Source organism: Melospiza georgiana, chromosome 7, assembly GCF_028018845.1.
Source record: "Melospiza georgiana isolate bMelGeo1 chromosome 7, bMelGeo1.pri, whole genome shotgun sequence".
NCBI classification, from domain to species: Eukaryota; Metazoa; Chordata; class Aves; order Passeriformes; family Passerellidae; genus Melospiza; species Melospiza georgiana.
In genome coordinates this window covers 10,810,598-10,838,257 of record NC_080436.1, presented here as the reverse complement: position 1 = coordinate 10,838,257, position 27,660 = coordinate 10,810,598, and the positions used below count along the sequence as shown (strand labels likewise).

At 42.8% G+C, this 27,660-nt stretch overlaps 2 protein-coding genes across 4 annotated transcripts in view; one reads left to right on the top strand and one right to left on the bottom strand.

Annotated features, from left to right (window-relative positions):
* Positions 1-4,696: 4,696 nt before the first annotated feature.
* Positions 4,697-20,152, top strand: NEMP2 (nuclear envelope integral membrane protein 2). Its single transcript, XM_058027573.1, has 9 exons — positions 4,697-4,772; positions 7,112-7,227; positions 8,698-8,926; positions 9,100-9,172; positions 10,149-10,242; positions 10,922-11,036; positions 11,705-11,930; positions 14,156-14,332; positions 16,336-20,152. Exons 2-9 carry the CDS (start codon positions 7,138-7,140, stop codon positions 16,559-16,561), a joined length of 1,230 nt encoding a protein of 409 aa, XP_057883556.1. The 5' UTR covers positions 4,697-4,772; positions 7,112-7,137; the 3' UTR covers positions 16,562-20,152.
* MFSD6 (major facilitator superfamily domain containing 6) overlaps positions 19,807-27,660 on the bottom strand; it is a 27,745-nt gene continuing 19,891 nt past the window's right edge. The window contains exons 4-8 of one of the 3 annotated variants that reach the window (XM_058027571.1): positions 27,022-27,183; positions 26,365-26,463; positions 24,338-24,618; positions 22,212-22,230; positions 21,899-21,991 (exon numbers count right to left, since the gene is read on the bottom strand). In XM_058027571.1, the coding sequence (XP_057883554.1) occupies positions 21,981-21,991; positions 22,212-22,230; positions 24,338-24,618; positions 26,365-26,463; positions 27,022-27,183 (572 nt within the window). In that variant the 3' untranslated portion in view covers positions 21,899-21,980. Of the gene's footprint in view, positions 21,992-22,211; positions 22,236-24,337; positions 24,619-26,364; positions 26,464-27,021; positions 27,184-27,660 lie in introns of all 3 variants that reach the window. The other 2 variants (XM_058027572.1, XM_058027570.1) reach the window with 2 other exon arrangements.

Below are 27,660 nucleotides of genomic sequence, written 5' to 3'. Positions count from 1 at the left end.
GAAGTTCATGACAGTGGGCAAGCCCTCTTTCTCCACAGGAGGGATGCAGCAATAAAACTGGTCCTGCCAGGTGCTGACCTGCCTGTCTGTATGGGGTGAGGGGTGTCCAGCTGCAGTGAAGCCCAGGAGTCTGAGATTCAGTCAGGTTGTCAACATCAGTGGATTCGAAACCATCTGGAATCAAAAGGAAATAACAGATTTAGGTGACAACTAAGGTAAGCCACGCATCAACCAGTGGCCTAAGAGCCAGAAGTGCTGATTTCTGAGTCAGCACACACTACTGGCATGCTCTCTTCTGGCATCTCCATCCACCAGAGGGAATGTCCCTCCCCAGCACACTGGCACAGACACAGGCTCCCTCACAGCAGCACCCCATCCACCCCTACCACACCCAGCACAGCCTCCCACAGGAGAACATGTTCCATTCTGGGTTTTCTGGGTAAGCAGTGACCCACCACAAATGTGTTTTCTCTTGGGACCATTGCCCATGGATAAATCCATGTAAGGTATCAGTGCTGCACAGCAGCTCAGGGCACTCTCACAGCTGCTCTTAGGCTGCATCAATGCTCCTTCACAGAGGTAACAAAATCCCTCATACTTGTAAGCAGGGGTTCAGAACCTCTTGAAAAATGAAGCTTATAACCTATTAATCAGTGCACATTTAACATAATATATAAGAGCTCGTGGTCAAAAAGCCCAAACTGCTTCTCTCTCACAGATTCAAAGCAAAGAAGGAATCCAGTCAGATTTGTATCACTGCTTCCTTGCTCTATAAATAGCTGCAACTGCCATTCCAAAAATAAACCAGATAAATATTTAAGGCCCACTGCTACTTAACTTACTGTTATGCTTACATACTGCTTACTGTTGTGTAAATCAGGAGAAATATCAATGAGATCCATAAATTCACCCCACAATGCTTTGCTGAAGTCAGAGGGAAGGACTGTTTTTCCAGTGATTAAAGAAAAGTCCTTCTATGAACACTTCACCATCAGCTTTCCTTCCCCTGACCTACAGATCCCTTTGACAGCCATGGGAAAATGAGCATAAGGGGAAATGCCAAGAAAGCTGCTACAGTCCTTTTGCCAAATCCATGGCATGGATAAATATTTTTTTTTTTAAGGGCACCTCTGTCCTATTTAATTTTTAAGCTCAGCCTGAACAAGGACTGCAAGAGATACCTGCTCCCTACAGCAGTTTAGGAGAAAGCACTCTGCTGGAATTTTCTATCTACCTTGGTATCTACACTTGTCAAATAAAACAGCAATTACCCTAAAACTACTGTAAAAATAAGCAGCTATACTTTTCTTTTGTAGACAATTTGTCTGTCCCCAAAATAACTCAGTATTTTGCCCATGAAATACTTCAGACTAATGCACTTCTGAAAAAAATAGTTGAAGATGAACAAAATAGTCTCAAATAGCTCTTCTATCTAAATTTAACTCAAAGGCCCCATTTTACATCAAATAAAAAGACAACATAATGTACCTGATAATGAATTGCATTATTTGTGAGGGCCCTAACAGAACACAAATTATTTGTATTACTGGAATAAACATTCAACAGAATCCACCAAAACAAGTGAAACTATTTAAAGGAAAATACAGTCATCCTCCATCCTGAATAAACCAAGGGGAAAAAAACCAACCCAACCAAACCAAAACCAACCCAAACTGTTCTCGAGCACGCACAGGTATTGTGTTAATCTGATTTCATGGGAAAACTAAAGACTCAAAGGCTGCCTGTTTTGCTATTTTTCCTTGCTTTTCCAGGAAACCAAATATTAAGTACCTGGCTCACAAACCTCCAGCAGTTGATCCCGCTTCCTTTGACGTTCACCTCCTACGAATGACACAATCCAACACCCACATACCAGCTCTAAGAAATCAAGAGTGCTGTTGCTTCAACAAACCCCCCTGCACTTGGGGCTAGCCAAAGAAAGATGAAACACCCTGGAACCCTGCAAACAAATTATACCCACTGCTGACGTAAGGAGGGGGAAGGGAGGGCAAAGGGGAAAAAAAGAAAAATTGAATAAACCATAGGAAGCATCCTTAGTCATCCAGAGCAATGTGTTGAGATTTTTAACAGCACACCTGGAAATTGAAAGCCTCTATAAGCTCTAGCTAGAAAGTAAAGAGCAGGCTGCAAGTGGGCAATGAGCATTACCTTGTGGTGTGGGAATGGGACTCGAGTGCCTTCTGCTCAGCCTGGCCTTGCAGGTGCTGCAGGGAACTGGGGCTGCCTCCAACAGCACGAGAGCCCAAGGCAGGCAGGGCTGTGGGAGCACAGAGGAGCTCCCTCCCCACCTTACACAGCTGTGGCCTATTCCTGCTGCACAGGCCAATAAATCATCAGCAGGGAGCACCTGGGGCCTTTGTGGAACAACATGGATTAACAGCATCGAGAGGATTTGGTATCCCATCTAATACTGCACCTAGACGAGGGCATTGTGGACGCTTGAGAGCTCTGCATGCTGCATCCCAGGAATGTCCCCCATCACTAGGACCAACAGCACTGCTGCCTGCCACGGCCAAGTCTTCCCATGAGTGCTCCCAGCCAAAAGCAGTTCTCAATTTTCCGCAGCTGAAAACACCTGGGAAGGGCAGAGGGGCAGAGCTGGCCTGCACCTAGAAGTGACCTCCCTCTTCTCCCCCTATTTTGAATTATATTTGTGAGGCAACAGATAAAAATACCACCTTTAAGCTCAGAACCCCAGCTTTGGCCTGAGCACCACCACCATTTAGGAAACCAGACAAACAAATGGGAAGAAAGGAAAATGCTGCATAATTACTCAGAGCCACCCTGAAAGGAGGGCTGCTACCAAAACCACCGAGTCTCTTTTATTGAGGATTTCTTACTGCAGGAGAACGCTGCCTAATAGCTGCTATATCCTGCTTGAGCGAGTATATTCTCCTCGGAAATCAAGCAAAGGTTTCTAATAGTTTTTGACAGAGTGTGGTCCCCTAAAGCTACATTTTCTGTCTGATTCATGCTGACTAACTGTAACCCTACAACAGTTATTGAAAGTTAATTAGCGGTGAAGTGCTAAGAGCTCTAAAAATGAAAATTCAAGCAAGAACTGAATGCAGAGTGTCTCCCTTCCCAGAAAAAATACTGTCAAGAAGGTTAACATAGCTGAAAAAATATTCCAAGTTGAAAATGTGAGAGGGATTCCTCTAATAACTTGGCTGTGATGGTCCCTTGTTGTGTAGACACACAGCTGAGAGGTAACACATTCCTAAGGGTTTATCATGACCCAAGGAACAAACCCCAGTATTTCTTTCTTTATAAGATTTGCTAGAGGAAGTGCCTGGAAAGTTACATAGAGACAACACCCAAGTTACATAAAGACAAAGATATAAATCAATGACTGCTTCCTCTGGGGACTCAAGTTTGTCAGATGTTGCACACGCTATCAAATCCCAACTATTTTTGCCCTTATCCTTCACTTCCTCAGAGTTTGCAAGGAAAAATCCACAGTTAGATGTGAGCCCAGCCAGCACCAAGCGGGCGTAGGAGGTGAGGCGAGGAGAGCCACAGCCCTGCACCACCCACTCCCTGCAGATGTAAGCGCCCAGACAAGGTGCGAGGCAGTGGGCAGCACCCTTCAGGTGTTAAAAAAACCCATCCTGGCGCCCCCAGAAGTTGGATACAGCCCTAAACAATAAAAAATTAAAACTAAAAGCAACCCTCACGCAGAGAAGGGGCATTGTTCTAAGAACAAGGAAGGGAACGCACTGGAGCAAAGCAAGTAGGTTGGAAAAGCCAAATGTAGGGCTCGGTATAAAAATAGACAACAGTGATGCCAGAATGCCTTGGCAAAACTGTGTTTATTGATTTTCATAGAATAGGGAAAAAAGCTCCAGCCCTTTCCACCCCTGACTGGTGACTGTGACTCACTAGCGATCTAAAATGACTGCAGTGAGCAAGCGGGGACTGAGCTGAGTTGGACCTCGCTCACGTCTCACAGGGTTGACAGGGGAGCGGTGTCCTGCTCCTGGCTCTCCCTTGTGGCTGCCCAGGAAACACAGAATAGCTGTGCATGTTCACCTCCATCGCAACAGCCAGCAACACTTCATTCGGGCAGGTGCTCTGGGTGGACAGAGGGGCTGGTTAATGTGTGGTTCAGTGTCTGGCTCAGGCACCGCTGCTTGCCGAAAGGCACCCTGGTGACCTGGTGACATTTCCCTGGGGCTGGGAACAGGGTGTGTAAGGAGGACATCCACCGTCCCCGTTCAGCTGGGTGACCGCCTGGGTTGAGGTCTGCAAGTGTCACAAGCTGTCCACGTTTGGTTTGGAGCTACTTTACACCTTTACTGGGCAGCCAACACTCTCACTCTGAGGGGATCACAATGCAAGGACACGCTTGGGCTGAGCGGTACCTTCAATGCTTTTCCTCCTCCTTTCCAAGCCACGATGGTTTTCCTCCTCCCCTCAGCCCCAAGGAGGGCAGAAGAGGAGCGCAGGGCGGGCTGTCCCCCTCCAGACGGATCCCTCAGCCCCGCACAAGCTCCGGGTGCCGCGGGTGGAGCCCCGGGCCGCCGGCGGCCCCGCGGGGGGAGCGGGCAGCGGGGCCGCACCGCCCCTGCCCCGCCCTGCGCGGGCCGCGAGGGCCGAGCCCGGAGCCGGCGGCGGCCGCATGGGTCCGGCGTGGCCGCCCCGCCGCCGGCAGCGCCCGCGGGCCCTCCCGGGGCCGGGGCTGCTGCTGCTGCTCGTCCGGCTGGCGCTGCCCGGGGCGGCCGCGGGCAGCGGGGAGGCGCCGCCAGCAGGTACTGCCCGTCCCCTCCCGGGCCCGGGGCAGGGCGGGCGCTCACAGGCCGGGGGTTGCTCAGCCCATCCCTTCGGGAGCGGGGACTCGCTCCGCTCCCGCTGTCCCTGGGCCCCGCGGTCCCCGCTGCCGCCCAACATGGCGCTGCCCGGCTGACGGCCGGGGCCGCTCGCCCCGCCGGCAGCTGCAGCGGAGCCGGGGCAGCCGCGGCCTGAGGCGCTCTGCCGTGTGCCCCGGCTCTCCCTCGCAGTACGGGTCCCGCAGGACGGCCCCGCGCCGTGGCCAGGGACAGGGAATGGGAAGCGGTCCGGACAGGACACGGAGCCCGCACCCGGACAAAGGAACCGCGGCGCACTGAGGGCGGGCGCGTCCCGCCCGCTCCAGCGGCGAGGCCGGGAGCTGCCTCTGGGTGTGCGGCTCCCTCTGGCTTCCTCAGGAGCTCGGGCCAGGGAATAGGGTGCAGAACAGGTCTTTTATTAACGTGTTTGAGGGCAGGCAAACCCCTACAGGCTGTGCTCAGTTGTAGTAGCAATAAGGAACTGGAGAACCGGCTTCCTCCTTGCATTGACGTTCTCGAGTCTTGGGCATCCTCTGGATTCTGCAGCAGATGCTGATGGCTCATAATTTCGAATTTCTTTGCTTGCAGTCTTAGAATTTGAGTTACTCTTCAAGTGTGTCCTCCCAATAGCTAAACCCAGCACCACCTCAGAGTTACTTATACAGAAGCATGTCTCCTTTTGGAACATCATTGTCTCGCTCTGTGGAGCTGATGTAACATCTCAAGCAGCTGTTTTTTCTCAAGAAAAATGCCTTAAAACTATGGGTGGTAAGAAAATACCTGCCAGCCTTGCCCGTGGATGACATTGCCTTTGACACGGATGGATACTTTATCCCTGGTGGCAGGAAATCCTAAGATGCCCTTCAGGGGAGGTGTGGACTCTCTGGGCTGTGTTTTGGCCCTGCCATTTCCTGTTGCTGGATTATCCTGGTTTTAGGCCTGGGTAGTGCCCAGCCTCACCTCCCTGCTGCGTCAGTGACAAATAATCCTTCTGCAGCATCGTGCCATGGCTTTTGTGAAAGTGCCTGTCTAAAGGTACAGCCAGTGCTTGTCTGAGTGGTTGTGCTCCCTCCCACTGGTTTTGCCACGAATGAAAATGAATCCGATGGGTAATTTTTTGACAAGAAAAAAATTTTAAGGTTAAACCAGTTTAGTAGGATCGTGTGTGGACAATAATTCTGTAATGCTATAATAAACCTAAGTAAGAACTATAATAAACCTGAGTAAGAACATCTACACAGTATTTTTCACTGGCTTAACTAAATTTGTTAAAATATAATTTAGCTTAATTTCATCTTCCTTATAGAGACACAGCAGGTTTTTACCTGCAAACAGCATCTCCTTGTCTAGGTTGAGATTGCACATACCCATTTTGCTGCTCTGAGTGCATGACAGCATGTTAGCAGTTATTACTGAGCTTGGCTGAGACCTACATTTTCTATTCAGTAAGCTAGATGAGTCCCTCTGTTAGGATGTGTAATTATTTCCTCTATGCTTCTCTTTAATTATGTTCTTGAAACACTGTGGTAATGCACTGTAGGATATATTTTACACATGTATATAGATCAGAATGTATCTGAAACTTTGCTCCATTAATCTTTTAGATCCACTTTTGCTCAAAAGTGCAATCTTAATTCTGAAGATCATAGGGGCTCACTAAGGTTTCAGGAGGGTTAGAACAATTCACATCTCTAATTCAACAATTTATGGTGAGCTGTCAGTGCAGTTCCCTTATTACATGCCATGGCTGGACTGGGACAGGAGAAAAAATGTTCTAAAAAGAAGAGTTGTGTGATTTAACATCACAAACATTTCTGAGGGAGAGGAGTATGACTTTTGTGATCAGCAGCTGTGTCATGTGCTAAATGACTGTGTTAATATGTAAGTCTGTTTACCTGCTCAGACTCCCACAGTTGCATTCACCACTGGTACAGGGAACTCTGGTGGAGCTACACCCACTCATGGCAGCAGTGAATTTGGCCCAGAGGCCCTATTCCACTGCCATCAAAACACTGATGCTGAAGCCAAGCTTTTCTGGAGTACATTTTTCAAAAATACCACCCTCTTTTGTTTTGTTGGGTTTTTTTTGGTTTTTTTTTTGTTTTTTCCAAAGGTGTTGCAGTTTACTTTGGAGTCTAAATGACTTGATTAAAAGTCCAATTTGAATTTCCATCTAAATCATATTGAACATGTTTCTGTCAGGATTTACAACAATGAAATGGACTATAATTAGATATTTGTATTTGACACATGCCTAAAATTAACTTTTTTGCTTCCCCCAGGTAAAAACTGCAGCTTATTGCAGGAAATGGACGTCATCCAGAAGCAGGATGAAAACTGTTACTGCTATGTGCAAAACAGAACCATTCACTTACAGTACCTGTGGTCAACTATCCAGGTGAGAGGCTGTTCTGGGGTCAGTCAGTACATTTCATGTGAGCTTTTCCCAGCTAGTTAGCAGGATCAGGGCAGCATCTCTATGGAATTAAATAGCTGTGACCATGATATAAATCCAGCATTATGAGCCTCCAGTTGGGATGCAGTGAGGTTTCGTCTCTGCCTTAAGAGTGTTATGGTGCGACAAAAACATTAATTCAGGATTGTGTATTATTTTCTTGCACACCTTTTCTGTTGATGGATCACTGTTAACCTCTGCAACAAATGCTTCTGCCTATCACCAGCTGCCTTTATGGAACTTCTAAATCTGAGGACTACATGCAGTTCTGTGGCTCTCTCACCACAGCACACCAAAGTGTAGGAACCAAAGGCTCGTTAGATTGTGACTAATGAACAAACAGCAGCAGCAATGTGTTTGTTTTCCTGAGTTAGCAGAGGGTCATCTTACCAGACACACATTTAGAGATTAGCTTGAAGCAGATAAAAATCCCTTCAACAGCTAAAGGAGTGAGCTAACCATCTCCATGGTTCCTTTACTTTCCTGAGAAGTATGTCTCCAGACAAAGGAAGGAAATAGTTTTATTTTGTCTCTGTTGGAGGACTGTTCTCTCAGGTATCCGAAAGTGGAACATCACTTTGTTCCCAGGACTTTTCCTCAGGAACATGTTGCAGGTGTTTTTATGAATGGTAGCAGGCTCCAGGTGGTAGAACCCTCCATCAGTCCCACAAATTTTCCTGGAGTCAGTGTTTAAAAGCAGGAAGTTCAGATTTTTTCCACAACAAACTGCTTGCTGACACATTGTCTCCTTTCCCAGTACAAACCTGGTTTATTATCCGTTGCATCACTTTTTTGCACATAGGTCTTTGTTGTCTAGTAAGCCCTAAAGAATGTATCAGAGTCCTCAGGAAAATCACCTCAGCTTAGAAGATGGACAAGATCTTTGATCAGTTTGGTGGGAGAGGGCACTGGGACCCAGAAAAAAAAACTTCAAAATACCCAACAGGAATGTGCTTCTATTTAAATTTCTGGTTATGCTATCTTTCATTTTCCTCATCCCTCTTATGTCCCCAACATGAAGATTGCATTATAAAGAAAAGCAAATCAAATTTGTTACAGTTCAGGAGGGGAAGGAGGAAGGGTATGAACATTCACAAAACAAACTGTGGTCAGTCAGATATCACTAGCTTTGTTAGAAATTTGTGTGTGGGCAAGTGTCATAGTAAAACCAAACCCACTGTGCTTTTGGATGGATTGAGGTCCCTCCACTGAACTTTGCTGCCAGTGAGTTCTCTGAATTACCTTGTAAGGTATTAATTGTAAACAATTAATCTTTGCATAATATAAATAACCAATACTAAACCATTAAGACTGATTTTCATTACCACATGCATGGCTGATATACAGTATAATTCACCAAACCCCACAGTGATTGTGAGCTGCTTCTCTGTGTTTTCTGTTCTTTGTTTCTAGATAAAAGTTAACAGCAGAGAAAGGTTCCGGTTTGAGCCTATTTCAGAAAAAAACAACTGCCGGAATTCAGAAACTGTTTTTGAGTTTGTTGCATGTGCTGTTCAAATCCTCTGGAAGCCAGAGACATGTACAGAAACTTTTCTGAGCATAAAACAATATGGAGAGGACGTTTGTTTCAAAATACAACCCTTCAAAATTGAACCCTATGTTGTGAGGGTGAAAAGAGAAAGTAAGTACCAAATCTTTGAGTTCAGATTACAGATGGCTTGGTATTGCCAGTGCTACTGAATGTACCATCTCTTCTGTAAGAAGCTTGGGACTTTTCTGTTGATATTTTATATAATCAGCATTTCAGACTGAATTACTCTAAAGTCAATTTCTATTTCTTTCCCCCCTTTTTAGTGCTAGATGGAAAGCTCTTGTTTTTGTTTGTAGCTGGAATTTTTCTGTTCCATTTTGCAAACAGCCTGAGCAGGTGAGTACTGGCTGCTTTTGACCTTCTTTCCCAAAGCTTGTGCATCTTTGGTCTGTTTTCTCAGCTAAAGAGGCAGTTCTTTGGGAAAGTGAAATAAGGAACTGAATATATATTTAAAACTTCCTCATACCATTTGTGTTTGGACAGATTGTGACATATCTTGGAGTGCCTAATGCTGTTTATCAATCAGCTGTGTTAGGGTTTTTGTATCCAAGCTCCCTGCACTGGGGGACACCACAATCCTCAGTGGGCAAGTGTGTGGATCAGAAAAGTCCTTTTTCCCTTTTTTAGACCACTGAGGATAGCTGAATGCTAAATAATGCTGATTATTAATGATGCTTTTCCTTAGAAATAAAGTCATGTGGGGCCTCTTTTGCCTCCACCTTTGTGCCAGCCTTTCTTCTGATGCACATTTTTCATAGCACGTAAGGGAGGATACTCAGTTGTTACAGCAAAATATGTGCCCACAACTTCAAAGCAAAGTGAGTCACAAAATAATTGTCAGGAGGCACCTCTGAAACAAGCAGAGCAGCAATAGGTTTTATAGAATTAACTCTGAATTAAGAAGATGGAATTTATAAGTGCATATGCTTAGGAGAAAAAACTTGTGGGTTTGTGGGGGGTTTCTGCATTTTAAATTAAAATAAAACTTCTCTTGCAGTGCAGAACCATATTGGTTATTTCATTTTCGTCTGTGTACTAGAGACTAGAAGGTCAATGCAGGCAGAAGTAGTGTGAGCTTTAAAAAACCCCAGCACAGTCTCTTAACCTCTAACAACTCCAGTGACCTTAAGTATCTCTTGGGAATTTTTCCTTACACAGATTTAATACCTGAACTGGGCCTGCTTACTGTATAACTGCAACTCTAACTTACAGCTGATTTCAGTTCTTACTGAACATCACTGCTGTTTGTACAAATGTCTTAACCAATTACAAATGATACTTCTCACCATATTCTCTGTTGTTCTCTTTACAGGAGTGCCAAGTTCTTTTACCTTTCTGGAGTAATACTGGGTGTTCTTGCTCTGCTAGTCTTTGTCCTGTTGACACTTAAAAGGTTTATTCCAAGGGTAAATCTACATTTATAAAATAAAATAATAGTAATCATCATAATACAAGAAGTGACAGTACAGAGCCAGATTCTGACCTTGTTCTGGTTTTGTGGCCAGGTAACTGCACTGAAATGACTGCAGCATTGTTGAATCAAGTAAATAGAGTTAGGTCAGAGTCAAGTTCTATTTAGCTTCCTCCTGAGTTTAAACTGAACAGGCATTGGTGATGTACAAGAAGAGTTTGTTCTGAAACATAAATTATTTTCATTGAACTGGAGCTAAACTTACCTTTGAATCTATGAATCAATTTAAATAAAAATACAGTGGCAGCTGAGAGATTCTCTTCCATTCACCAAAGACAATTCATTGTAAGGCAGATGGGAATTTTTCCTTTAGTTTAATAAAGCCTGTGCATTCCCATAATATTGCTGAGATATGTTAATTGGGAACATGTCAGTAGGGTTATACTGTGACAAGATACACAAATACAGGGATGCAGTTGCTCTGCTTGGAATTGATACTGTGTTGTAGCATGCAGAGGACTGTGCAGTGGAAGTCTCAAACCCTGTAGGTCTAAAGAATTTCATATCTGCTTTTCCCTGTGAGTTCCTTTGGAAACAGTGGTCCTGATTCTGGCTTGAATTTTTTTAATGAAGTTTTTTTTCACTTTTTTTTTTTTTTTTTTTTTAATTTCTAGCACAGTACCTTCTGGATTTTAATGAGTGGCTCCTGGATGGTCTCTCTCTATTTTATTTACTGCTTCAAAGAGAATATACAGTGGTTGTGGTCTGAACACAAAATCTACCTGTTGGGTAAGAAAATTACCAAGAAATGTGCTGCAGATTTTGGTTTAATTTAGTGGTCAGATGAATACTTGCCCATAAAAAAATAAAATCAAGTGACTCATATAGAGCTCTATTTTCTCCTAAGACACAGATGTTGAAATATTCTAAAGGTTCCTAATTCACTCAAATTAGTGTTTACTCACATTGTATCATTGAATAAAGAGTTTGATGTAGAGGACTGTAAAGTTGTAAGAGATGCAGAGTTCTAAGAGCAGATTTTGCTTGCATTATTTGTTCATTTATTTGCTGTTGTTACATACTTTTCCTGTAAGAGCAAAAGGGCAGCTCCTCTGGTCTGCAGCTTGCTGGATGTGGGAAATGGATGCACACATTGGGAATGGGATGTGGCTGCAGGGGCTGACAAACCTATTGATCTGGCACCTGCCTCAGCATGGTCATGTGAGGAGAATTCATGTGCAGCCCACAGCATTGGCTAAAAGCTGTTCAGAGATAACCTTGTGAACTCTTGGCACACTTTGGAAATAGAAAGCACATAAAACATCATGCAGTTACCTGTAACACAACACAGGAATCAGCAGGCTACACTTCACAGCAGCTGCCAGCTTTGGGAAGCAAAGTAAAGGTTCTAGGGGTAGTTTGCATCTTTTTCTCCATGTCCTTTTCTGTTCCTACAGGGTATTTTCTGGCTGTGGGGATTACCAGCTTTGCCATTAGCTATCAGCATGGGCCGCTGACCACGGAGCTCAGCATAACCTTGTTCACATGGACACTCCAATTAACAGCCTTTGTCCTCATCTACTTTGGAGTCACCATCCCTCAAGTTGCATATGCAGTCATAGCAGTCAGCCTCTGCTCCAAAGGCCTCTGTTACCCCCTGGGTGCTGCCTGTCACATTGCCAGGTCTGTGTCTGTTTGTCAATGTCCAAATCCTGAGAGAACCAGGGAATGCTGGAAGCTGATCATGAAAAAAACCCTAGACTTATACCACATATACACCAATAATGGTGTATATATGGAATTTCTAGTACTAGTTCAGAATTTTGCCAAATGTAAAACTGCCTTAGGAAAGGTGTAAGGTCCAGAGACACAGAAATGATTTTCCACTTGGCAGTTTTAAGCATGAGTTTTGTTCTGTGGATAATGGAGAAGTGTGACTGTGTTCTTAAGGACAAATGTAGCACCTTCTAGTCCACAGCATATGGCAACCAGAACATTTCTGTTTGATTGATGAGACTGCAGCAGTACTGCCTTGGTTTGATGTGTAGTGAGAGAAGCTGCAGGGAACTCATATGGAATCCTAGAGATAAAACACTGAACCATCACCAAGGATGCAGCTGTTCAAAAGTGACAGTCCTTGGAGGTTGAAGAGAGTTCAGAGACTAAAATCACATGTCCACTAAACAGCATTCTCCATGATTTTAGTTTTTCTCCTTTTCATTCATAGAAGCAATCTATCAGAACTAGGGAGATATTCCTCAGCATTCCTAGAGGCCCATTTACATTTTGGAATTGAACAGGAACTGCCTGCAGTAGGTACACCTTAACTTGCTGAGTGTTTGCAGTAGCAATACAGGAACAACGTGTTTGCTCATCCTTGAATTTGAAGTATGCTTTAGCACAAGTGCCATGCTCAAATGAAGATTCTAAAAAGCCTTGCCAATTGACATCTGTTTTTTACCTTCAGGGATGGATGGCATCCAGCTTCATAGTCTTTAGTACAGACTGTTCCATAGCTGTGGACTCTGCTGAACCGCAGAGAAGTAGAAGAGGCAAAGGCTAGAACTGGCATAACCAAAATAATAAAAAACAAATAATTTGGGTTTTGTTCTTTTTTTATACACACTGTTTACTTTTGAAAAACATACTGCTTTAGTCTTTATCTTCTCTTCTTACATGCTGAAGTATGAAGCAGCTTGAATTGTTCTTATTTTAGGTAGAATTTGTCATTTGTTGTAGACCAATTTTTGCCTGCGGTTGAGGAGCAACAGCTGTTTCAAAAGCAACATGTAAGATCAGCACCTGTTGTAAACAGGTTCAGAATGCTCTGGAATCAGTATGATGTGGCCACAAGTTTTACTTTCAAGTTTTACTCTGAAACACTGTAGTTTATTCTTCATGTAGTTCTTTCTTTTTGGTTTTTATGAACTGATGCTTCTATAAAGGAATACAGCTCTACAAGTAATCTCTCTTAGGAGAATGAAAAGGGCTTTTGAATTTTTCTGTTTCAAAATCCTTAAGTCACACCACCAAACTGTGAGGCCACGATGCCAGATACACAGTTCAGAGCAGCAAATATATCAAAATAATTTAAAGTCTTGCAGTATTTATTGTTAAGAACAGTGGATCTCACTGAGCCAGCAAGACCCTTCACCATTTGACCTAAACAACTACTACAGTTCTCTGCTTTAAAGGGATAAAAGAAGGAAAGTTAAATGCTGCTGATGTTGGAGCAGGTGTTTTTATACAGAGCTGAAAGTTTTATGGGCATCCAGCCCTTGCTTATCTTAACTCATCACAACATTTAAATTGAAAGCAGTTGACAGAAGGAAACAGAACATGGCACACTTTCTAATTTATATCTAATTATATTATACATCACTACGCAGCAGCTAAAAAACCATCAGATTGTAAACATTTTGGCCTCAGACTACTCAGTTTTGTAATTCAGAGCAAGATTTAAGAGAAGCTAGCTAGTAAACAACATGAACAACTCACAACAGGCTTAGAGCATTGCTTATCTTTGATGTAACATATGCAGACTGAGTTTTGATTCAGCCCATGTCTCTGCACAGACTCATTTTGCATTTTGCACCTTAAAATGGCTGAGCAAGCAGCCATCTCTTTAATTCTGTGAGATTCTAGTCCATGCATACACAATAAGGACCTGATCTAAAGCTCATCTGAAGCTCATTAAATATCATGTGAAATTCTACAGCTTTGGTTAAGATCTAGGGTAAACAGGCTAGCAAACATTACATGCCTTGCCCTCAAATATAAGAATGCAGCTTGTTCTCTTAAAAGGGTAGAGGTGACTAATGCATTTTAATAGCAGGTATAGAGAAAAAGGACAGATAATTACATGGCAGAAGACTTTATAAATACTGTTTATTTTCATTTTGTTCTAGAAAAATGAAGCATCACTTGAAATCAAAAAAAATGGTGTTTAAATACCTTACTGAAGAGGAGTATCGAGAACAAGGTGAAAGTGAAACGATCAGAGCTCTGGAGGAGCTGCGCTCGTTCTGCAGGAGCCCTGACTTCCCATCATGGATAGCTGTATCCAAACTCCAGGCTCCACACAGGTAAGAAACCTTGGCTTCTCTAAAACAGGAAACACATTGCACACCTAAACACACTGCAGACCTAAATGCCACTGCAGGCACTGTTCCAGATGTGTTTATCTTGCATATCCCACTCAGGACCACAGCCACACCTCTCGAGGGGATTGCTCGCTGATGGCATTGAATTTCTCTTTGTTCTTCCCTGACCACAAATTACTCTTGGCAATTTGCAGACCTTCACAGCTGATTCATGGTCACAGAACTTAAAGGCTTCCTACAGTGCCTCTGTAAGCCCTTGCAGTGACCCTGGTGCCTCTCTAACCAGTGAAATTGCCCTGCTTCAGGTTTTAGAACAGTGCCCTTTTCTGTGGTGTAAAACTGGGGCACAGTGAAGGTACATACTCAAATATTACCTATAGTAAGCTCTCCAACTGCAAATCTGCAGAGTCAGGGAATCCTATTATTGAAGTATCACTATCTAAGACTAAGTATACAGAGAAAGAAATCAATACCTGCAACGAGCAAGTAGAACAGGTAGAAGAGCTGTGCCATGTATAGCTTAAGAGATAAAACTAAGACAAATACAGGTCAGGAAGGGTCAAGTAAGCAAAGCCAGAAAACCCTGTAGAGTATAAAATTAATCATAACAGTGTATTCCCATCAAAACAAAAACTTCAAGAGGTCAGAAGCAGAGTTTCAAATATTAGCCAGCCACAAAGACTTAGTCCTTGCCACAGAACCAATTGTCACCATTTTAAAGGAACCCCAGTCAGTTTGGAATTTATTCAGTAACAAGTTAAACCCAGTTTCAGAACCTTCATCTTCCTTGGACTGGCACGCAGACAGCCTCTCTGCCAGGTTTTATAGATTTACTGTTAACCAGTCTTACTTTCTAAGCTGCTTGCCTTTAGAATGATGGAGAGGGAAAAAAGTGAAAGCTTACTGTTGTATTGTAAAATTAAATACCACTAAATGTATTGACACATATTTTCTAGCCATCATTTCATTAATAGAGGTGCTATAGACTGTTCTCTGGTTGTGAAAAGGGAAATAAAAAGGAGAACCAACAGCAAATCAATTTGGAGAACCCCTCCCAGCTCCCATTAAGCATCAGACTGTGGTTCATCCCAAGGCAAACTGTTCCCCATTTAGACTAACAGAGCTTCCAAGAACAGTGAGGTGACGACATTCATCTCACAGAAATGTTAAGTCTGAAATGTAAATTATTGATCAGTTTACCAGAACTCCAGAATGTAGCTGCATTTCCTTTTTCATACATTTCTCTGATGCTGTCGACACTTACCCAGGTGTCAGAACTGCCGTCTGTTCCCACACTCTTGCCAGAAACCTCCAGCTCCGTTCTCTCTCCTCAATGGAGTTGCCCACTGAAAGGAAGATTGGTGGAGGATTGCAGTATAGGGACAGTGCTAAGTTCATGCTTTGTTCTGGCATTTACTTGGAGAATTCCCAGTCTGCAGCTCCAGCTTCACTAGAGGCAGGAATTCTTTGGGAAGACTTGAGCTCAGCTTGCCCACAGTGCACACACAGCACCAGCAACAGGGTGACTACATACAACGTAGGAGTGCAGAATTTTCAATTTTTCCTTTCATTTGCAATATCAACACACCTGAATTCTTGCAGCCTTTGTCTCAAATATGCTACAGCTTTAATTTATTTTTAGAAGCTAAAGTACCAACTACCCCACTGTACAAATGCTTAGTCTGGATTATCCTGCAAGTACTGACAAGATGTGAAAACGAAGTTAGATCTTCTTGCTTAGTCACAAGACCTTGCAGATGGTTTCCAGAAGAGCAAAAGTTACTTCTACAGAAATACTGAAAAGATGAGCTGGGAAAACCAATCTTTGTGGTTGTTGCCATCCGTTATTGGAACTTCCCCTCATCTGCACTGCCCGTGGGGATGTCCTTACAACACTCCTTCCTAAATAGCAATACCTCTAGAATTTACAGTATTTCTTCTTTTTATTTCTCAGTTGATAACTTCTCCCTTCCAAAATTTGTCAGGTTTGCAGCTTTTGTTCTGGGATCTCCCCACGTCTCAGCTGCAGAAACAAAGGCGCATGATGAGCAGTATGGCATTGGGAGCTTCTTCCTGGAAGAGCAGCTCTTTGAGACAAGGGCACAGTTTGAGCAAGATGAGCCAGCCAATTCTGTCCATGAAGAAGATGAGGAGAATGAAAATGAAATGCATTCACAAATTCCATTTCCATATGCTACTGAGCTGCTCTGAGCTTTGAGAAATAACAACAACGAGACAGAAAACACACTTCTCCTAGAAAGAGAGGATACAGAATGAGAACTCACACTTGGCCTTTTCTTGTGGTTGCTGGTGGACAAAGAAGGATCTTTGAAAAAAACTCTTTCCTGTATCACCAATGTCACCTGATTATTACCATGGGGGCTGTTCAAGTGAAGAGGAATCTCATGCTATGGGTATTTTCACTAGGAAAACAAACATTGTGTATTTCCAAGGCAAGTACTGGAGACAGCCTGTCCACCAGGATGCCTTCTTTTACCAAGAACACTACCTCTAGTAAACAGAGAATCTGTTTTGGCCCTTTCCATCAAGTCCTCTGTGCTGAGCACTAGAGGGAGGAAAAGCCATTTTTAATACTCTCCTTTTTACTCAGTACCCTCTGTGTCAAGACTTCTGATAATGCTTTTAGAGAGTTGATAAACTGTGTTTGTTGTTTGTGAGACTTTTATAGAGAGTTGATGCAGCTGAACAAGGTTTGTTTCCCTTCTGGCTGGGCTGGTCTGTTAGCTTCATCCTGCCTCTGCCTTTAGTTTTAAGCTCCCCTTGCTCCTCAGAATGCTGCCTGATTTTTCACCCTCTGCCCATATTATTCCATTCTTGACCTCTGCTGTAGTTACACAGCATTTTGTTCTAAGTCTTTGTTTATTTACATACTTTCTTCCCTCTTGTACAGATCTTCTGCTAAACCTTTCTCTAGCCCTCTGCTTTTCCACCTCTGATAATGGTTTGGGAGAGGTTTTCCATCCCTAAACATTTTTGCTATTGCCTTCAGTTTCAGTGTCAGCTTACCTCAGGCAGGTGCTGCTGTCTATTCCAGGCCTCTGCAGAGCTCCAAAAAGGCCACAAAGGCTGAGGCTGTTTCAGCTGCTTGGAGAAGCTGCTATTAGCAGAGCCAGAGTGCTGCTGTGAGCCTGGAACTGGGAATGCAGATAACCCACACAGAGCTCCACTGGCCTCAGAGTACCCAGGAGTTTGTTCACTGAGTAAGAAGCAGAAAATCATTGCTGGAAAACAGTTAGGGTAAAATCTGTCTTTTACCTTCCCTTTCTCAGCTGTCTGTGGGGCTTCTCACAGGAGAAGCGGGGAGGACCAGAGAGAAATTTAGGCAGTCGTGTCTTTCAGCTTATGTATCACACAGTCCTAGGCTAGGGAGTAGTGTGTGTACCTCAGTTCACCCACCTGAAGAAGTAATTTCTTTCTTTTGTTCTTTAGACTGTCTTTCCCTGTATTCTTCTGTTCTCACTCTGCTGTTTTCCTTTACTGTCTTACAAACTGCAGAAGACAAAAGACCATTAATTCTGATTATTTCACCATCTGATCTCACAAAGCCACTGGGAACTGTGAGCAATGGGGAGCAGTTGGTGCTCAAGAAAGGCATGTCAGACTGGATCTGTGTGCTTTAAAAGGGCTGTCTGTCCTTTGTGACATGCCTAGTGGTGCAGCATGACTTCAGCAGTGCAGGTGCTGTCCTGGGTTCTCCTTGCCCATCGCTGCAGCAGGGACAAAACCCCTTACCTCCAATGGTGCTAAGGGTGGCCATACCATAATCCAGGAGCTCCTCTGTGTAACAAAGGACTCAGAGTTGGTGCTTGAAAGCTTTAAAACCTTACTGATGTGGTCGTTTCTCCTTTATATTGCTTCAGCTTAAAAGAAACACTTCCATTTTACAGTAAAGAGACACTTAACACCTTTTAGTGCCATAAAGTTTTAAGTACCTATGCAGAATCTAAAGCATGTTTAGCAGAGAAAAGCCATGTCAAGCAGGTGATCCAAAGTGCACTTGCTGTTAAATCAAGAACATTCAAAGATAGAGCAAGGGTTCTGTTTAGGAAGGCTGCTAGCAGCAAGACTCACCTTTGGCTGGTGCTACCAAATCCACAGCTAAATTGCCACCCACACTTGGGAAGTCAGGTTTGGCTTGGGGGGCTCTGGCACTAGCCACAAGCAGTTGTGAAAACAGAAGAAGGCCTCATTATCTTGGCTGGTTTGGGAGAAGGGTGAAAACTCCCCCTGAACCATGACCATAGACCAAATCAGTTTTATTTTATCTTTGTGTCACCATCATGAAAATGGAGTAATAAAATCATTACGGGTTAGGCAAAGGATACTCAAAGAAATGTCTTAATGATTTTTGCATGTTTTGAAATACAGGGTTTTTTCAGTGTACTTCATAGCTAGCCATGAACTCCCATCCAAGCAATTTGAGGCCAAGGAAGAGAATCAGATTTGTTTGAGCTTTTGAATGTTCTCTCTTTGGTGAGGTAGTGATGATTACCCTTTCATAATATGGAGGCATGTAAATACATAACATGTATTTACATACAATGGCCCAGATTATACATTAAGGTAGTATTTTACCTAAGCAATATGTTAAATGGAAAAGCCCCACCCCCCACCTTAGTTTAGGTAATTACATGTTTTAGAAGAATACCAGGTACACCTACTTCAACAAGGAAAAAAGTAAAAATGCAATAAAAATGAAATAAAAATCAACTCATGCTGTATGTAGTTGTGAGATCCACTGTCTGGCAGGGATGGGTAAATACTATCCAAAATAGAGCAGGAAACTATTAAATACATGCAAAACAGAATGGCAGCAACAGGAGAAAGATGATGGCTACCTTAGTGGGTAGCTAATGGTGACCTTAAAAATCCTCCCAAGCCTGTTCCAACACTGAAAGGGTTTCATAAACAAGACCCACCAAAAGCAGCTGCTGTCACTGGAGCCCTGTTCACTTGCACAGTGCTCCTGTGATATGTGGAGATGACACAGCCTTACTGAAACACAATTGTTAAGTACTGTTGTTTTGGTTTTCAGCTAGAAAATCTAGGAACAGAATCTAGGCATTAATCCATTGCCCTAACTCTTACAAAAGCCTTTCTCCCTTAACAAAGGATGTTACATTTTTCTGTGTTCTCTGCAGTGTTCACAGTGATGCTCTGCACTCTTTCACACTGACCAGTTTACAACACACATTGGTTTGTCCCTTACAGCCCCTGCACCCCACAGAAGGGAACTGGTGCCTACAGTCAGATTTTATTATCAAATACTATTTTAACACAGTGTAAGAGTAGTTCCCAGGCTCTTGGTTCAGCATCCTCCAGTGACTTTAGTAAAAGGTCATTATCACTGAATTATTTTCACTTCAGGTTGGTTATGTTCACTGCTGACTCCAATATGAACAAATAAAATAAAAGTTCATGTTGATACTATTAAATATGTTATGGATATTTTATATTTCTTACCACAGTTTTTACAGTTTCACAAATATCAAAATCCAGGTGTACATGTCCATTTTGCAACATAGAATGACTATACAATTCCAAAAAGAGCAGGCATTTCAAATACACAATTCTGAAGTGTAAACACAGTGTACAAGCTCTTCACTTCACAATCCAGGTGCTATGCAGTAGCAGCTGAGGTAACACCATACAGCATGAACTCAACAAATGGTTGGTTAGCCTCAAGATGATTTTTAGCATCCTTCTGTCCTGTCACCTGTTCAGTCTTTAGTTCTCCCCCAAGTTATACAAACATACAATAAATACATTTCTGATTTTAAAGGACACTTAGACAAGTCATGAGGATTTATGTGAGTACAGTACATTTAAGTTCAAGTGCAAAAAAAGTAACTAGTGGCTAGTCATTGATGTTTCTTTTTATTGTCTATGGTGTTGGTCCCAGGCACTGCCAGAACGTGGGTTGTTCTAAAAGCACAGCTAAAGCACAGCTACGGGACACCCCTTCAGTCAAGCTAAAAGTTGTCAAAGTGGGTAAACCTGTGCACCCCCTTTCCTGCTCAGCTGCTGCCACCTTCCTCTCCCTGACTCTGGGCTCCTGCTGGCCTTGCCTCTGCTCAGCTCAGCCCCTCCCCATGGAAGGCCTCGTACCTCACACACATCTCACTTCCAGGAGGGCAGCGCTCCCTCAGGCCCAGGGGAGCAGAGTGCTCAGCATCTCCTGGGAACAAGCTGCTCATCTAAGAGCATGGGCCAAAACACTGTCCTGACTGATCCCCTGACTCTTCCCTGAGCCCGAGGATTTCCCTCCAGCAGCAATTTTCACTATGCACCAGCACGAGCTGGCTGCAGACAGTATTAAGAAGCATGACAAAACATAATCCAAAGTCCTCCAGTGTCTTGACATTGGGCAAAGTAACTTCCTAAACATACTGCAGTTGAGTTACATTTGCTTCCTCCTGAGAATCTCACTCTACTTGATTTCTGCATCCACTACTTTGCCCCTATAATCCTAAACATTTAAGATTTTTAGGTGATTCCTCCCTACCCCCCCACCTTCCCTAGGCACTTAAAGCTTACTTTTTTCTTAATAAATAACCATAATAACTACACTGCATTAAATAAACCCCTGTATAGATGAGGAAATAAAAAACCCAAAAAGATCACTGATCAATCTCAGGCTGTGCAATCTAGATCAAAGACTCCTGTCTCAATATAACATCAAACCTAAAATTACCCAAATGCACACAACCTTATGCCCACCTGCAGGGCTGCAAGCACAGAGGGTAACTTCTTCAGAAGCTTTCCTCCAGCTTTTGTGTGGCACTAAAATGCCAGTTCAAAACCTTTGCTTTGCAGAAATAAACTTCCATCTCAAACAGCTGAACATTAGCTTCAAAAACATATTATTTGAATATGCATATGGTTTACTTCATCCCTCACCATGATATTAAGATACATTTTCTTAAGCTACTCTGTTTCTGAGAAATCTTTCCAGAGATACTTTCATGACATTGCTAGAATTATTAGATCTGGAATTTTCTGATAGACTATTCAGGGAAATTCAGTGTCTCTCTTAAAAAAGTAATTTAATTTTGATTTGGGAATAAATTTAAAGAAAAAAAATTTATCCAATCAAATCAGACACACTGTGCCTCAACAAATGAGGAGTGAACTCCCTTTATTCCACAGATGGTAAAGAAATTTCATAGCACTTGACTCAGCTTTAGCAAAGCAGCTGAGAATTCTCCCTACCATTATATCTGGCCACATCACTTCCCTCAAGAATCCGACCTTTTGGCTTCCCTGCTCATGTTGCTCTGTGTAGTCATATGAATATTCTTTATATAGTTAAAAGCTTGCACTGCATCACGTTATGATTGTTAAGATGAAGGAAGTCCTACTTTAGAGCTCCTAGTCCAGCGTTTCCCAGGTGAGAAGCAGAATTCCATGCACTGGATTTGGTAAGATGAGCGCGCCTCAGGGCCCTGCAGCAGCAGGCTGAGCATCACCATCCGACACCACGCGGCTGCCATCTGCTTGGCAATCTGATGGTGCTGCAGCTCTTGGTGCTGAACAGTTTCTGGACTGCTCAGCATCTCTTGGATTTTGGGGTTGTCTTGCTGAGCTGGCTGATGAAGCACTGCAATTCTCACTGGTTTTCTAAAAAGAGGGGAAAGGATTGCATGGCAAAAGTCAACAGAAGTACTCAGGACACTGTCCCCACTGGCACCCCCCAGATGCATTCAGGCACTGCTGGAACGTCACAAGGCACTTGCTTTGAATGCCCACAACATAAAAAAAGAGTCAAATTTAAAGCAGCAAAGCAAAAAAGGTACATTTAAATCCAGATGACACTAACAGCAAGCAGACAGCAGCTTACCTTCCATATCTTTTCCTAACTGCACTTTCCCAAGAAGCATGCAAAAAACAAACTTGTGTTTCAAGGGGAAAAAAGCAATTAACTGGTCTTCAAAGTGTTTAGACAAGATAATTATTATGACTAAGCAAGTCTATAACTTTTTTTTTCATGCTTCTCAAATACAGTTTTTCTCAGTTGATCCCACCCTCCCCAAGATACTGTTCAGACTGCCAGAATTTTTGCTGTATTGATGTACAAATCTATCCAGTCTTCTCAACCAAGCCTTATCAGGGAACATACGAGCACATTTAAACACCAGTTACATTCCCAGGGCTGAAACAGCAAATCTCCACACTAACACATTTCATTAGAAGGTGATGCACTGCCTGTGATTATTTGTTTTGCACTGAAGCATAGAGAATAAGGCTAGTATGTCCTTTGGTTTGAAGGACTATGAGCAAGCAGAAGCAAAACTAATCCAAAATCTTAATGAAATAAGAAGGAATCATTTTTGTCACTAATTTCTCTGTTCACTGACCCTCCTTCCAAATGTTCTATTTTCATTTAAAGGAAACTATTTAACAAATTCAGTAAGAGAGCTTGACAGCCTTTTCCTGGTTTCAGTATTTCAATATCATCAGCCTAAAATAAATGACTGAGCCTGAATATTTTGAAGCAAATTTGTCCTCTTGGAGCACTGAAGGAGGGATGAGAAATTTTGGAGAATACACATGATGAAGAAAAAGATATAATTTTCTTGGTGCATTGAATTTTGGCACATTAACAACTACTTTTGTATCAGCACTGTATTTTTACAAGAATAAAAGCATTGTGAAGAGAACATGTGCCATAGAGAACAGGCACAAAAGCCCTTCTGGCACTTTGCAGTGCTCAGGGAAGCAGCTGGGCTGTTTCTGGCAGTGCTGGACAAGTCACTCTCAGACACCACACACCTGCAAAACATCATTTTCTTGCCACGTCCATTGCCTGACTTCTGTGTAACTTTGCTCTGATTTAACAGGGGGCAGCTTACACTAACCAAGACCCTGAGGACATTTGCAATGGGAAATTGAGAAGTTTGTTTGGACACATTACTTTGATGTCAGAGACCCTGTGATATCTTCAGCTCACATTCTTTGACTCTGAAAAAGTTGAAACCGAACAAAAACCCCAACAAATCTAAAGCACGCCTCTCACACATTTCCAAGAATAAAGTCAAGTAAGAAAGGCAGGAGGTCACTGACCAGGTGAAATTCCTACACCCAGCTCTGCTGATTCACACTCACATCCCAAATTACCCATTTCTAAAGACAGCACTTGTGGAAAAAGCATTTCTGTGTTTACGCCTACTGGGTGCAAGAAGGAACCTCGCCCAGCCTGAACTTCAGACAGGTAAACACAGGGCTGAGACTGCCCATGCTGTTCCAGCCCTGACTGACAGCACCTCCCTACCTGGCTTAGCAGTGTGCTCCAGCTCCAGCTGGAAAGGCATGGCCAGAGCATTACAAGTTCAAGATCCAAGTCCATCCAACCACTGAGGCAGCTGTTACAAGCTGCTCTGTGGGGAGACTGAAGGGTAATGGTGCACAGTAAGCACCAGCCACCAGATATTTTAAGTCCCAGGATAGCTCTTATCTAGGTAAAAAAGAGATTAACTTCTACAGAAGGTTTTGTATCCAGTCAGTAGCTGTCTGGCAAACAGCAGCCATGTACATGTCTGACAACATCATCTAAGGAAGCAAAACTAAATAAAATTAATTTTACAGTCTGTTAAGCAGCTGTGCATCTTCATGTTCAATTATCACCTTGTTAATTTTACAAAATGCATAACCTGCAGATTCCAACTAACATGAAAAGAAATGTAAACTTAGAGGGAATACAAATATATCCAAGTCTGTAAAATAGAGTCCCTTTCTATGTCTCTTCTCCTACCATCTTCAGGAAGATACTACTTGCAAAGTTATTCCTGCTACATTACACATAGAAAACAACTCTATTTCATGCACTATTTCAACTACTGTGTCACAAGTCCAGTTATACTACAAGCTGACAGAAAATACCTACCAGGTACTAACAGATTTACAGAGCTATAAAGATTTTAAAGCTGCTAAAATTACATAAGAGCTTCCTGAACATTAGAAGATTACCTGTAAAGGCTGATTCTCAGGAGTGGGATTGGTTTTGGATAGTTTAACCATCTCTTTTATCTGGTAGACAGCATAAGCTAAGGTGACCCACGGAGAAGAACTGATGCCCCAGGCAGGCTTGTTCACATCCTCTTGCTCTTCCTGGTGTTTAGTTTTCTTTGGAGGGAGTCTGGGCTCAGTCCTAGGCATGATATCTTCCGACTGCTGCTGCACAAGGTCAATAGTTGCTATGGGAACAGGACTGGAAGGCACTGGAATCCTTTCCGCCAGCATTGTCTTTTCTGAAGTTTAAAACAAAACCATTACTGGCAAAGCTAACAAGCTTAAAAAAGAACAACCCTGATGAAGCAGACAATGAGCATTAAGTGTTCCTTGCTTTCCCACTGTGGTTATCACTGCCCTGAAAGCAGAGCACTGGCACAGCCACCAGGAGCCAGACCCAGCACAGTCTGGTTAGGGAAACGTGGCTGCTGGGCCCTGGAGCATGAAAAACTCCAGTTGTTCCCACCAAAGAGTTCCTATGGAGTTAGGCAGTTAGTGAGACAAGAATTAAGGGTGGTGACACACTGGAAGACACAAAGTATCTGTCAAAGACTTTCAGGTAAAGGAAGAAATCCTCCCAAGAGACCTTTACATCTCAGGTCTTGCAATAAACTGTAACAGTTTTTGTAACTATCTTGAAATGTCATCCGTGAAATGACTGCCATGACCCAAGCCAATGTGCCTTACAATCCTGAAGAGCCAGAGTATTCATACAAAAAATAATTAAACAGATTTTTAGTAACGGGGGGTTATTTTCAGTAATAGCTCTGTGCTCTCTGTAAAAAACACATCCTGTGAACTTTGAAAAAAAATTTTTCCAAAGAAAATATTTTACCGATTAAGAAGATCTTTCTTTCAAAATTAAAAAATTACTCTTACACATTTGGTTTACAACTCCTAGATAGTACTGGATATTTTAAGCAAGGGCTGGATGTTCTCAAGGAGTGAAGAAACAAGGAGAATAATCCTGCACACCCTTGACCACATGCTTCATTTTACTCATCCAACTGGTCTGCTTGAAAGCAGCCTAATTACTGTCATGCTTTAAATGAACATACACACTGTTAAAATGGGTAGTGTGTATTAAATGAAAACCAAGGACAGAAACAAAGAGAACAAGGCCACTATGAACAAGCTGGCCTTTTGTAGATTCATGTGTAATTAACTGACTGCTGATGGCAAAGTGAAGCAGCAAATAGCCTTTTCACCTTTCCATTTTTTGCCATTATCATTTGAACACAACTGAGGAAAATACTAGCAAAATACATATTTGAACACTTCAGTACAGGCAGCCTGATAACTTAATTTAATATTCCAGCTAAAGAAAACTAACATTCATTTCATACTCAAAACTCATACTGGAAAGTATTTGGGCAAAAAGCAGCTCAAAAATTCATGACTTTTCACAGTTAGCCAGAGTTTTATTGTCTTTGTAAGAACTGTAGTCACAGTAAACCCTTAACTTTTCTCCAAGTATTTAGTTTCTGGTTAGCCTTTATATTGATAAAGATGGAGATTAAAAAGTTCAAGTTCCCCCTGAGGGGAGATATCTCAGGTTTAAAAAAAAAATCTATAAAATTTTTTGTCCTCTGAAGCCATCTCTACAATTTCTAGCAGGTGGCTTCGACTGAATATGAGAGCACAAAGTGGGACTGAGGTGACCTTAACGAATTGATGCAACTGAAATGACTCACTACAGCTGTGAAGACTAAGGATTCTCAGAACTGAGAGGACATACAGGCAGCAAATCAGATCATCCTTTTCTTCTATGGACACTCAATGCTGCCCTTCCTGTAGCAGCAGCAACACACCACTTCAATTTCTTCATTGCTCAGGACAAAAACTTCCCACTTGAAAATGAACTGTTTTGTCAAATTCAAGTTAAGACACCAAAGATACAAAAGTAAAGGTGCAGGAGCAGCTACAGAGAGATCTGTTTTTCACTACTCCTAATTCTGTAGTGTCTCTGTGACATGAATATTTACCTTCTTCTTCATCAGGAACCAACATCCACTGGATCAGTGCAAACAGAAGCAGAATCACTAAACAAGCCATCCCTATTCCTCTGAATGTGGCAGCAGGACCTGTAATGAGATTTTTTTTTTTCCCTTAATTGAGAACCTACTTATTTAATAAAATAAAATGAGTCAGCATTATGTGCTTCTTGGCTATATATTGCCCATGAAGACTCTTATTAGCTTGTTTCATTACATTTTCCTCCCCCATCACTTCTTCAACAGGCTTTGTAAAGGATTTTTAAGCAAGTAATTAGATTCTCATTTGTTCATCGAGAGGCTTTATAGTATCAACCTATTCTCTCACACAGGATTCATTCATCTTACAGATGAGGTTAGGTATTTGACACAATAATGAAATATCTAGGTGTAATATATTGAATCAATCTGGAACACTGACAGAACAAAGCCATGAGCAATTTGGTCTGAATGCAGTGCTGACCTTGCTTTGATCAGGGGCCTGGACATCTCAGAGCCCTCCCCAGCCTGAGAAGTTCTATGATCCTGTATACAAAGTGTATAACTCTTAACATATAACAATACCTACAGCATAAATAAGTTTAAAGCTAACAGTTTGGTAAAGCCAGAATAAATAAAACTAAATTTTTCAAAATTACTTTTACTTACCAAAGTAGTTGACCAAAACCCCTCCAACCATGGCTCCACATCCTCTGCCCAGCCCCAGGTGCAGGCCTTGCAGAATTCCCTGTGCTGATGTCCTCAGCTCCGGAGGCACGGCCGCACTCAGGTACGAGATGCAGGCTGCCCAGATAGCTGCATGTGTGACACCTGCAGAAAGGAGACATCAGCAGGAGCACCAGGGCCACAGGGGGCCAACACAACATCTGAGCAACTGCACTTACCAGCTGGAGCACATGGAGAGAAAAACTACAAAAACCCTCCGGTGACAAATGGCTGCGCAGTACAAATTGGCTTTTGGTAATGTGATACTGGCAACCAAGCCACAGAGAGACAGGACAACCAAGCCACAGAGAGACAGGACAATCAAGCCACAGAGAGACAGGACAAGTCCTTCTGCAGAGCCTGTCAAAAGCTTTCTCCCTCCAAGATGACCTCAGTTCTCCTCTGGAGACGCAGTCCCTAGGGAGACAAGTCTCTCTGCCAGATTCATTGTGCCTTCACAGTGACCCAGGGCCTTTGGAATACAGTCCCATTTTCACAAACTCCAGGCAATTAAAGCATTGATGCCTCTCAGCAGTCTCCTTACCACCACAGTGAAGCACACAAAGGTCATAAAATCCAGAC

Excerpts from the sequence above, each read along its gene's own strand:
- NEMP2 (XM_058027573.1), top strand. The coding sequence starts at position 7,138 with ATGGACGTCATCCAGAAGCAGGATGAAAACTGTTACTGCTATGTGCAA. Across the intron at positions 7,228-8,697 it reads ACCTGTGGTCAACTATCCAG|ATAAAAGTTAACAGCAGAGA; the intron begins GTGAGAGGCTGT and ends CTTTGTTTCTAG. Across the intron at positions 11,037-11,704 it reads ACACAAAATCTACCTGTTGG|GGTATTTTCTGGCTGTGGGG; the intron begins GTAAGAAAATTA and ends CTGTTCCTACAG.